The 13,058-nt window shown below is 39.6% G+C and overlaps 1 protein-coding gene across 1 annotated transcript in view; it reads right to left on the bottom strand.

The window, feature by feature from the left end:
- The window catches only part of NPEPPS (aminopeptidase puromycin sensitive), a 29,284-nt gene extending 17,078 nt beyond the window's left edge, over window positions 1–12,206 (bottom strand). The window contains exons 1-5 of the mRNA XM_009586828.1: window positions 12,098–12,206; window positions 3,529–3,606; window positions 2,386–2,507; window positions 1,365–1,472; window positions 221–421 (exon numbers count right to left, since the gene is read on the bottom strand). Of these exons, the coding sequence (XP_009585123.1) occupies window positions 221–421; window positions 1,365–1,472; window positions 2,386–2,507; window positions 3,529–3,606; window positions 12,098–12,206 (618 nt within the window). The remainder of the gene's footprint in view (window positions 1–220; window positions 422–1,364; window positions 1,473–2,385; window positions 2,508–3,528; window positions 3,607–12,097) is intronic.
- Between the last annotated feature and the right edge of the window lie 852 nt (window positions 12,207–13,058).

The raw sequence follows: 13,058 nt of genomic DNA, 5'->3' as shown, positions 1-13,058 counted from the left end.
ATCAGAACTGAATTAAGCTGTATGTTTTCGTCATTATAGACATTAGTTTGTCCACAACTGAAATGCTGTTTAATATCAAGCCCAGTCGCTTTGAGCCATTAAAGCAAAAAACACCCTCATGAGCTTTGCATGGATTTAGGTGACTGAACAGAGGAGAGTGCTATGTCCAGCCTGTCGCAGATTGCCACAGCAATAATTAAGTCACCCTGAGCGCATTTACCTCTAACGCAAACTTTCCTTGTTCCGCTTTGCCAACAGGAGTGTAAACACGCACTAAGACGCCATCAAGGGACCTGGCCTCTACGAAGTCATATTCTCCCACCACAAACGCTACAAGATACGTTGACATTATAGGGGTGCGAGCAAACTTCACTTCCACCAGATTTTCATCATCTGGGTACGGCTTCCGGTCAATGACATTCTTTCAACATGAAAGGGAATCAGTTAATTTCATGGAAGTGAAACTGTATTACACAATACATTTGACTAACTATTCCATCATTATGAGTCACGCATTTAAAATGAAAGGACTTCTTTTACGATTTTAAAATATAGACCACAATGTAGTTCCTCTCCTAACTCGAAAATGCCCCATCACATATGGAGGTGTACTTTTATAATATATACGTTATACTCCATTACTGCAAAGGCAGCTGAACACATCAGCTATCAGCTGCTGTCCTTCAAAGGGAATATTACCCACATCCCAATAAGGCACCAGGCTTTCACTTTAAATTCTGAAACAGAAACCATAACCATGTGGTCAGTGGGCAAGGCTAGACTTTACAGGTAACTATGAAAGTTAGCTACTGGAATAGAACAGTTTATTTTTAAAGTGACTTGCTCTTCTCCAGCAACATCTTCTAGAAATATTTGCACCATATTTAGAGTAACAACCTGAAAATACGCACTTGTATTTGTGACAGAGGTACTTCTACTTGCACATTGTACCCCAGTTCTGGTCAAAAATTCTCTAGGGCAGAAAACATGCTTATTTATCTCAAGTGCTACGTCTGCTTATGTAGCTACAACAGCTATATAAACACGCAAAGGCACTTTTTTTCCCCCAGTCACTCTTAATCAAGCAGCACGTGGCATGACATATGCTAAGACTTTTTTTTTTTTTTTTAAAAACAAACACCACTGTGGTTTGTACAACCTGTTTAGGTTTTGTGCTAGCATCTGACACTGCAATATAATCTCTTAAAAAGCTCTCTCAATTTAGAGCTGCTTAGTAATAGCTAACAAGACAGCCTACATTCCTAATTCTGTCTGTTACCAGGACACACTATTAACTATCAAATAATCAGCTGGCATTATTACAGTTTTATTTAAAACACTTTACTTGCCCATCAAGAACTTACCATATTTGACAAAGCTACTCTGTCTTTAGGAACCACTAAAGAAATATCAAATGTTGCCTTAATAGCAGGCTCATCCCAGCAAGGGAAAGCTCTGCGAGCATCAGTAGCCTGAAGGAAATAAGAGCATTAAACACATAAATCGCAAGAGATCATGGCAATAAAACACACACAAAAATTCAGCATATTTTACAGGCAAGAAGTTAGGTGAATGATGGCTAGTCATTGGTATAGAGTCTCCTCACTGACACTCTTGACCTCTGCATTACAGCATTTTATTCTTAATTATTTCACTCTTGGTTTAAAAAAAAAAAGTGCCGCTGAAAAGCACTCTGTGCTCTGGTGGAATTCTACAGTCTGAGCAAAATTTAGCAGAGTCATGACAGGAGCAAAGCTCAGTCATGTGAAAGCAGAGAGGGCAACCAGGCGTTCACAGACCGTATACATAAGACCACCTATTTATATTCTGTCAGTAGACTGCACCCAAGAAATGTTCTATTTGTACGAGGTAAGCACTCCATGTTTTTATGTAACCAGGCAGATAACTATGAAATTACAATATGGTATAAAATTCTGTCATTCTGTCCAGGGTTTACATAATACTTGAGACAGTATCTGGCTCACATTTTGGATGTCATTAAGACACTGAGATAAAGGCAGAGTGTTCTATTAAAAAAATTAATATACTTCATAAAGGAAAGTTATACAGAGGTATTTGACCACATGTAAATAAATAGCTGTTCTTAAACATTGCAGCAATTGTATATATACGATGCATCAGACAACAGCATGATCCTTGGCTGGGGAATTTGCCAGATCCAGAATTTACTGACCTTGAAGTTGCAAAGTAAAGGCTGCTTTTAGTATTACCTATCCACACTAAGAGCAAGAAGCAAATAAATATGGATTTTTGAAATTTACCCAGAGGGTATAGCTAAAGCTAGGAAATCACATTTTTGCTTCTTCTAAGCATAAATCCTATATTAAGAATGACATTCCCTGAAAACAAAAATATAGCCCATACCTCAAACTGAGTGACAGCAGCATAGCGTGTGTCTCCAGTAGGGGTGGTATATTTACTTCGGTAAAAACCTTTCATTTTATCATTCAGCTCCCCTACGAAGTCTATCTTTAGCGTTCCTGTCCCTGTAACAGAAACAGATGGGGCATTGTTATTTGCATGTGCCAAACAGAACATTTATTTGGTCTGGACCTTCAGGCCAGGCTATTCAGCTGGCCCACTGCCCTTCTGAAATAAGATGACCCTGCAACTCATCTCCACCCATCACTTTTTTGCCAGCCTCCCTCAAACCCTTCACTCTCCTTACATAAAATAAGCTCCAGCAGAGCAATGCAGGCAAAGCCAGACTCACCACAGCATTTTAGCACTTGATCGGCAAAGGCTGCTGCAGTATTCATTCTCATCTTCTAAACACAATGGCGATAACCAGGAGAGACCCACCCTAAGCCATCTGAGAAGTCTGATCCTACAGTCCTTACCTTTGAGTAAAGTTTGCAAAATATAGGGTGGCTACTCAGTAATAGCATCCTACGAAATCTACTACCAAAGCCAAGATGGAGCACTGGCTGCATTCAAGCTTGTAAGTCAATTAGTCTCAGGATTTATTCTGCCCTTGATGTCTCAGTGCAAAAGGGGAAACCTGATCTTGATCAGAGAGGCAGCATGCCAATATCCCACAGAATGAAACACTAAATCACCTAGAATCTTTATATTTGTATTTGTCAAGATGAAATAAAACTGCTTTATTCAAACTGAGGAGCTGAGTTTCCATTGACAAAGTCCTCAGAGCAAAAAACTGTAGCAGGTTCAAAAGAATTAGTACATTCACACCTAGGAAAATACTGCAGTAATTCAGATGAACTCATTCTCGGTAAGAGGAAAACAGATAAATGGCTTCTGAGCCTAACTCCCAACAGCAGGTAAATAATTAGAGTCACCTCAGGTGTTAGAAGCAAACCATTAGTGAAACAACATTTTCAATTCCAGAGGCTCACAAAGTGACATAGTGGACAGACTCCCCAGGGAGCACTACACTCGCAGTCAGAAACTTCAGGGAAGACAGAGCTGTCCCACTCCAGCTTTTTCAAGTGCAAACGTCTTAAACATACAGTTGAAGCAAGCAGAAAGCATGAAAATAGCTCTTACCTTTCTGAAGAGTACTGGGAAAGGAGAGAGTAACCTTTTCATCCTCATTTTGATAGTTGAACCCTGTGGCGTGTACCTCTGAAACAGAAAAACAGACTACTTTGTTCAAAATAAGCCCCAGAGATGTTTTTCTAACTCATGAACATTTAAAATTAACTGAATCAGCTGAATCCAACAGCATGCTGTAGTTACTGAACAAATCAATGAAGATTTTGAATAATCCAGAATTATATAAATGCAAGCAACCAAAGAAACATCACCCATTATCGGAGTTCCATGTTATATTATCTCGCTTCAGACAAATAAATCTACCGTATTTATATCAGACTATACAGCCACAGACTCAAAGCACCACCTCTGTGCTCCTTCCACCTCTGCCATACACCCCGTCCATCAGAATGCACTCATACATGGCAGGGAAGTCTTCTGCTGTGCCCAGTAATGAAAGCTGTACTGTCAAATTGTAAACTTGGAGTAAGAACAGTATCCTGTACAACACCAGGAATGCTGGTAACAACTACTGCAATCCTGACAAATGGTAAAATATTGCACAAAACTTCCCCTCAATATTAAATGCTTACATCAGTGTAGCAGGATTCTTACTAATTATTCCAAACAGGATGCTTATGATTTATTTAACTAATTTGTGGATCTCACTTTGAAAAGCACACTAATATCCACAGCAAGGTGTTTTTGTTTGGTTTCAACCACAAAGAAAAACACAATGTTGATTTTATTTAAAAATTGCCTTCAGAGCCAGGGACCTACCTTGGAGTTTATATACCATTCAGCAAGAGCATCCAAAATCAACCAGAATATTAAGCAGTATAGCGTTTACACAGCATTGGATCTATCTGTAGATGCAAACATCCAAACTATAAGGCCAAGCTGGATAGATAGGGGGAGGGAATCGGTACACAGGAATTAAACTGTCCTGCAGCTTAGAGTTAGCAGAGCCCAGAGAGAACACCTGGTGTTGCTTCTTCCTTCCTAATTCATCAAGTCCCACTCACTGCATCCAAGGTGATGTACACCTATGCTCCTTCAACCAAAAATCTAAGATAGCTATGTAGGACCTCACTTTGCAAGTTCTGCTACCTATGTCACTCTATACTTAACAACTGCAATAACTAGCTATCTTTAAGGAATGCAAATCTGCACCAAAACAAATGAGCAATGCTTTCTACCACACATCAGCATCTTGAACTACCAAACTTGGTAAGCCTGGACACAGTAATACATCTTTCTATGCAGACATACTGATGTATAATTCTAGATTTATAAATACAATAAACATGCGGCAGTTCAGTATAGTTTTGAAAGATACGGGAAATGCACAGACCAGTTTAAAGTAACAGCATTCCTAGTACAAGCTGCCTGTCCCATCCCACTTACATCACTCAAATCGAAGTGAAAACACACCTAGGATATTGAAATGCTAGCAAGGGTCTAGCAACCTTTTCGGGTACTTTCAAAATTGAAGAAAGATTCAGTAAATAGCTTCAGTTATCTACTGAAATAGATAATAGTTTTGAATGGTGACAGAAAAAAGGACAAAAAAGAATACTGGAAAGTGCTGATACATAGAGGCAAACATCCTAAAAGAAAAAAGTACCACTATATAAATTTTTTCATTACCTGGAATTCTGAATGACAAAGCTTGTTTGAAACAACAATTTAATTTACAGAACGACCTGTCTTCCATGCTCAAGTATCACTACAAGAATCCAGGTATTGGGTTTCAGAGGCAGCCTAAGCACACTCACAAGATGTTCAGCTAAGTTGTTCCATATGTGACAAAAGTAACTGGAAACATGTTTTTATTTTTATAAAATTTAAAGTGCTATTTATTCTGGAATAGTATGATTTCAGCCTTAAGTTAGAGTTAATATCAATCTCTGCTCACAGAGAACATAAATGCAAAAATTGCACAAATATATTAGTCTTAACTACTGGTTTCACAGTGCTCTGCTCAGCGTTTAATCAGAGTTAACCACCATGCTAGGGTACATAATACATAAATGCTTAAAATAAAAGAATTCTAGCTGTAAAAAAAAAATACAGTACAGAAACAAATTCAAGGAAAAAAAGTTCTTTACAGGATCAAGTAGAAGAACTGTACTGAGGAGTTCCAAGATTTTTAAAATCAACTGTAAGAGGGATGAGATAGACCATTTAAACAGAATACATGCCAAGGACATCACAATGCCAGCAAGCGTTGGGCAATGAGCAATGAAAAGTAAAGGTTTAGCCTTTCTTCTTATAACTGCGGAATACTGAGGCAGAAAAGGAGACATTATAAGAGAGTTGGAGAGAAGGTATTCAGGGGAACAACTAACGCACAACACACTAGTCTGGAAGTGGGCTTCCAAGGAACAGAGAGTGGAGCTGAGTGCTGACTACATCGTTTAGATCCAATGAATTTTGACCCCGGCTATCTTTAGAGTCCAACAGACAACAAACCTGTTGTTCTGCGATAGCATGTTAGTGACCTCGGTCAGAGGGAAGGACGGGCTGAATACCTGTCAGAAATTTATGTTAGCCTGCCCGGGAGGAATCCCGCTGCTGGACAACCTGCAGATGCTGAGCTGTCAGCCTGTGGTCAGAGGCTAAATGAAAACCTGAGAAACCTCTGATAAAGATCAGTACAAGAATGCAGAAACACTCCCCCCCACGTATTTTAAAATGACCACAGCAAACCAAAAACATTTGTATCTTTTTACAACTTCTAATGGAAACAATCTGATACCAAAGACAAACAATACCATGACTTCAGGATCACAGTTTTAACCTACTGAAACTGAGAAATACAGAAGAATGCGTGTTATGCAGATCTTCTGCCAAAAGTTGACAATGAATATTAAATTTCCCCCTCCTCCTCTCCCAAATGTGAAGTCCTTCTAAGTGTATTTGAATTTGTAGCTCCACTACTTTATAACCTTTTTAGCCTGTACTAGGAAAGCCATAGGAAAGTGGTTTTTTCCCCCTGCAACAGCCTGGGAAAGCACATTAACACATTGCAGAAAGCAACCTTGTTTCAAACAGCTTCTCAACCTTAACTTTACAGTGTTAGCTCCCAATTACCCTAAGGTTAGAAACAATGTTTAAACACGTTATAGTTTAAAAGGGCTGGAAGCAGCCATCTCACCAGCGGAGCTGTGCACTCCCAGCACATGCTGATCGCAATCTCCAGCAAAGGAGGCCGAGGGCCGTGCGACAGCCCGGGACCGCCCCGCTTGCCGCGACAACCAGCCTCCGACGAGCACTGGAAAGCAACGGCGAGAGCACATCTCCAACGAAAGGTAACGCTCATTTCACAAAGCGTGTCCTCATTGAAGAGTTGGTGTCTGGGAGAGTGTCTTTCCACACTCAGCTCCAGCAATTTTTCTAATTCTCAAAGCGGCTGCTTATATATCAATTTCCGAAACAGCAGAATATAAATGAAAGATTCAAAGTTACTTTTTTTTTTTTTTAAACTATTCAGTGCCAATAATTTAATCCAGAGCAAAAGAACCATGGAAAACCATCAACAATACTTTTTGTTAGAGTTTAAGAGAAATGCTTATAACAAAGATATAATTGCAGTAAAAGGCTGTCTGAATTCCTAACAGTGTTGAATACAAAAGCTCCTGAAGAGAACAACACAATTTTGGCAGCCTACTAACTTTGGAGAGTTTGGCACTGCAAGGTTGCAAGTTAATCACTAGCACATTAGTACACAGTCTGGACCAAGTCGCATGAGAAAATAAAAAGCTGCCAGTGCTCCATGTCTTTGGAAAAAATGCATAAAAATCAGATCTAGCAATCCTCCCAAACTCAGAGCGCTACATATCAAATTTTACAATAGCGTTTTAAATAAATTACAGTCCTTCTACAGAGTACTTCCTGAAATTGCACAGTAACCAGATGGATACATCAATTAATGATCCCAATTTCTGTATTACATGCTTATAAACATGGATCCTAGCCAAAGGTTTTATGCAATGTCAAATGTGCATGTATTTCAAAGTGGAGGCTAAGCCAAGTGCAAGAGATGGAATTTTTTCAAGTAGCCCTCATTCCATGGCATGGAAAAGTCACAGACAATTAAGGTATGTGGCTTAATGAACTTGCATTCATCAACTGAGCTGCCGTGACTGTGTACACTCTGCCTACTCTATCTGCAAATTAAACACGTTGGCTTAAAACATCTACATGTTGACATAGCATACACTGTCCTCCTACAGCATTAGCCACTGAACTATGCCGATGCAATTTCAGAGAATGCTAATGCTTTCAAGCCCTTTCACATCTTTTCACGTGTTTCAAACCAGTGGTTGTAAATCCTTTAAAGGAGTCAGAAGTATTCTCATGTATCAGATATTCCCAAACTGTCCATGCCAACGCAGCCCAGGCCTCCTTAAAAAACCTACCATTAAAAATTCTGTCACATCAAGTCCTCTCCAGAAGAAAGGATGAAGATGAGCTTTTCTACAACAAAGAAAGGTTTCATAACTGGCTTAAACAAATCTAGTCTGCTACGGGCAGAGACAGTAGTCTCATTTTTCCCACCTGGCCCCAGCTGTGTGTTCTCATTCCCTTCCTTCCACTGGCATTCACATACAATCATCAGGATCAGGAAGATGATCTGTCTCCAAGCTGCCTTTTTTTTCCCCTCCTTGTAGAGGCAGTTTTCAGCCAGTGCAGTTTCCTGATCCACATGGCTGCTCAACAGTACAAACCTGAATGCCAGCAGAAGGAAGGGAGTGAGGACAAGCATCATTGCCGCTTTCCACAGCAGCATGATTTCAAACTGCCTTAGGATCATCGTGGAACAATATGCTCCCAGGCCAAGGGAAAGCACTGCTTAGATACACTTGGGTCACATTGCTTAGCCTTCCATAAGCGCTAGTGATCTTCTGTTGCTGTTTTTAAACATCAGCTGAGGATCTCTAACCAGCATCTAGCACTAGCATCCAAGCACATCCCTACCATACTAGGAAGGAAAAGACTAAAATAATGATTTCTGGCCTTAAAACCTTTTAAAGGTTGAAGTACAAATCAATTATTTCTGCTAAACAAACATCACTATGGTTGCTTGCAATTTTCTATGCGAAATTGCCAACTACTATCCTCCAAGCACCTCTAAATTTAAGAAGCTGCTTTAGGTCCCCCAGTATCTCAAAAGCGTTCCAAGCTAAAGACAATATAATTCACTGATTATGACTCCATCACAATTTCACAGCTCCTTAAAAGAGAGATTCACATGAAGCTCAAACTACTTAGCATTCAGTAAGTATGAAACTCAATCCCCTAAAATTTAACTTACGAACCAACTTGCTTAGGTATGCCTTTTCAGTTCTTCATTTAGCTGAGCAAAGTCAACCATTTGGACAAGTAGTACAGCACGCTAAGACTGCACTATAAACATTTGACTACAAATGCTAAAAACTAGCTTGTGGAAAAAACAAAAACAAGCTCCTCGTTAGTGGGAGGAGCCAGTCATAACTTCAGCAATGGAAAACTCAAGTCTTTTGAGCAGCTTTGTTCCATTACAGCATACCTGGCACAAACACCAAATCCACAACCTCCAGTTACAATCACTACACCAGTTTTATGATGAAACAGAGAATTTTTCTACTCCAAAGTATTGCGTAATCAATCTCTCCTGGTTTATTACTCACTATCACTCAATTGTGAATTGAGCAAAATTTTTTACTTTGACTTTAAAGCTTCAGAGATCCACCCTCAGCTTCCTGTCAGATATTGGGCAATAATCTGATTTCCCTGCAAATCTGCATTAAAATTCCAAACACCAAGTTCTACCCTCTGCTGTATCCATCTTTAGAAGAGTGAATAGGAGGGGAGGGAAAACACAGCCCACGGTTCCAGCTAAGATTTCTGTTGTTGTATGAGCCACAGCGCAGTAGGCACTCAAGACTAACAAGAATTACTATGAAAAGAATAAACTATTCTGCACAAAAGTCAACAGATCACCTCCATAAACAAGGGAAAGGTATCTGTTGAACAAGAAGGTCTCTCTTTCACACAGCTGCTTTTCGGAACAGAACCACGCTTGAAAGAAGATAAGTGACTGATTATCTTTTGTCTCACATTTACAGACAAGCGTGAGACAAATTCTTCCCCACTGAGGTACAGAACTAAAAGAGGTAACGATTCTTCCCTAGAGCCTTTAAAGGAGAAAACATCAATAACTTCTCACTCGTTTTCAAACATACTTCATAGGCATTTGGTACGAGGCTCACCTAAGTAACTAAATCCAAATGATCTGGCTGATATTTCTGTTGGTTCATTGGACTATATTTCGTTCTCTGTTTTTGAGACCAGTTATACAATTACAATCCAAAAGCTGTGCACAATAGAAGCATTAGTAAGACTGACTTGATCTGTATCAACAGGTGCCAGCAAATAGTCTGCCAATTTCATGCAATTTTACTTCCAAAGCCATTATACCAGTTGGCAGTTTACCAAACTGAAAGATATGTTTTAACCCCAGGAAGCCTGAGTATAATTATAGTAAACAGGCAACAAAGCTGCACCTCAAAAATTTATGATACAAGTTTGAGAGGCGAGTGCCTACACTATAGCCAGAGTGCTGTACTCATATTCCTGTGTGTCCAGAGCACCACATTCAAGGCTATCTGAAAAATCAGAATGAAGGAATTTAAGCCACAGAAACTCACTTCCAGTGTACTTGGTTTTAAGTCTCCATGAAGCTCTACTATGAATACTTCAAAGCTACAAGGAGAGTCTATCACTGTTAAAGAACAGAAAAATAGACCCCTATGAGAGGGAAATCAGCTGAAAACAACAAAGAGAATACATTAAAATAGAGATCCTCTCTATTTTATGTGTTTTTCCTGATTTGATTGGAAAGAGACTTTATTCCTAGGTACCTTTTCCGTTTATTTTCATTTTCTCAATGACAAAATAAAAAATTAATAGGTGGTTTGGGCCTATGGCACAGTGGTAGGCGGAACAGACTCTATACACACTCTGCTATTACTACCACTCTCGTTATCGCCTCATTACTCAGCATAAGAAATAGCTCCAGGAGTGCTTAGCAACACAGTGCATCCAATCAACTAAAGATCACCAACGGCAGCGTACAAAAGGCACGCAGGAATGGAGCGCCAGGGTACAACCCAGGAGCCCAAATCAAGCACGTAGGAAACAGCGTTCTATTCTTTCACTATCGAAACGCGGTGGCCAGACTCCAACCTCTTTGGTAATACTCTTCTCTGCCACCCGCTCTCACTGCGACCGCACTTCCTGCACTGAGCTCTACTTTTCCACAACACACCCACCGAACGCTACTTCCTTAGGACAGAGTTCCCCATCCACCTAAGCACCGCTCGGCTGCTCACAACTGCACTTAAGAAGCCCTCTGATTTCTTTATTATATTAAAAACAAAAAGTCAAACCAATTTAAATGCAAAGACTCACTGCAGACATTCCACTTGCCACATACAAATCTACTAGCCACAGGATAACGTCACTACAACAAGAATTTTAATTGTCCCTACCAAATCCAATCCAGAAAATTAAGATTTCTTTTCTTCTTTAGGTGTTCAAACACAGCCCTTCTCTCCAACTTCCTTCAGCTGTTGCATAAGCATACTAGAGAAAGGAACACCTTTCTCTATCCATCATCAAGATCATTCCTTTAATTCACAATCATGGTTTCAACGAAGTGCTTCATGACATCATTGTGGCATTTTTCTTATAGAAAGGGAAGCTCCGCAGAGCCTTTTGTCATCTGAAGGACTTAAGGAACAGTCGTACACAGTGGACCAAATAGCTACCGTGTTTGAAATAGCAAAGGCTCCATAAGAAAATCAGAAAGGCTTTCCACACTGTTAGACCATTGCCCTGTTTCAAGGAGCTTATTTTCCACACCTCAATCATTTCATGGTTCAATTGCTAAAACTTTATGTCTGCTAAATCTCCTCAAAATATAATTGGGAAAGATGTCAACGACTATAACTTTGTCTTAGAAACAGGTATTGCTTCCTCGATTTCTCCAGTAACTTCCAGCCTTTCACTGAACTGGATCCCAACTATTGTCTCCTCCACACAATCACCTTTTTCCATGTTGCCCTACACTCGGAACATCCTTCTAAATTCTGTACTTTTCCAAATCCTTCCCAATGAGTATTTTCTACTGCAGGCTATCATTGATGCATTCTTTATCTAAGCCCTTGTCACAGATTTTGTCAATATTGCGAAGTCCATAGGTACAGATCATGTTCTTACACAGTTATCCGGTATAAAGATAAATAATAATGTAAAAACAGTCAAACATCCTTTTGCCTACATCACTAAGGCACGATGGAGTTGAACATAGATTTCATTGAAGCTTGAGGTAACTTTTTTAAACATAATGCAAATGGTAGTGATGAGAAGAAAATGAAGGTTAGATAATTAATTTTGTGCTTCTAGGGGTAGGTTAGCTTATCAAACCATTATGTGATTTTGCAATCCAAGTTGTTAACTCTTGGCAACAGCACCTCACGTCAGAAATGAAATGGATTAACATGTAAAAAGTCCAGCAAAAAAGCAATCCTACCTTCGTCTCCTTCTGGCGCATAGGAAGCTGTGATAATGTCAATGTCAGCACAGTTCATCACAATTTGGTTGGTTGCCTGTTTCACCTGGAAGAGAAATTTTATGAGCATCAAGAAGAAATGGTGTTCCCTACTGCCTTGAGCTTCCTTAGGTAGGCATTGCCACCTCCCTTTAATCTAAAGACCCCTCCATCATCAAGTATTTGCAATAAAATGTAGTGCTTAAGAGTGGTAAAAAAGAAAAAGGTATTCCACTGACTGCTCTCGTTTGTTCCGGAACACGCGTTCCAGAACTTGAATCATGTTCAAGCCATCTAGGCCTACTTATCAAGGCTGTAAATTATTTAAGGGAATGGACTGCCTGTTAAAAATTGGTATGTAAGCTTGACAATAGAGCCCTTGTACATGCCTGGGAATCCAAGACCAATAAAAATAGATAAAGAGCCTGTAAGCTTCCTTTTAGAGATGACCTACAGGAGACTACAGTAAAAGCCTCTGAACACAAACTTACACCTTTCAGAGATAATCAGAAATACAGCCTACGGTACTGTGTTCTAAACTGTCGACACTAAGAACTTCTTAGGTTAAAAACATCTGCCAAGAAATTCGCCTTTACATTTTCCTGAAAGCTTTCCTTCTGCCAGCTCTTGGCTACATGCACTTTGCTTTATTTAACAAGTGGCCAGCTCCCAGCGTAGTAATACACTGTCTAACTGTGCCAGCTTTCTATTTGGATGCAGGAGCTTGAATACAGAGGAATTCAAATTAAATATCAATTAATTACAAAGGGGTAAAATATTTGGGAATTAAACTAGGAATTATTTAGAAACTTATGGCTGAAACCACTAGGAATCATCACGCTGGATCGAGCTGGTAATCCTGCTAGTCCAGGATGCAATTTCTAGCAGTAGACAACACCAGTTCTTTAAATAAAACAGCAAGAATTTCTATAACAGCCAACTA

This window comes from Fulmarus glacialis, unplaced genomic scaffold, assembly GCF_000690835.1.
Source record: "Fulmarus glacialis isolate BGI_N327 unplaced genomic scaffold, ASM69083v1 Scaffold50731, whole genome shotgun sequence".
In the NCBI taxonomy this organism is placed as follows: domain Eukaryota; kingdom Metazoa; phylum Chordata; class Aves; order Procellariiformes; family Procellariidae; genus Fulmarus; species Fulmarus glacialis.
Note: the sequence above shows the minus strand (reverse complement) of the source record. Positions and strands in the feature narration are given on the sequence as shown.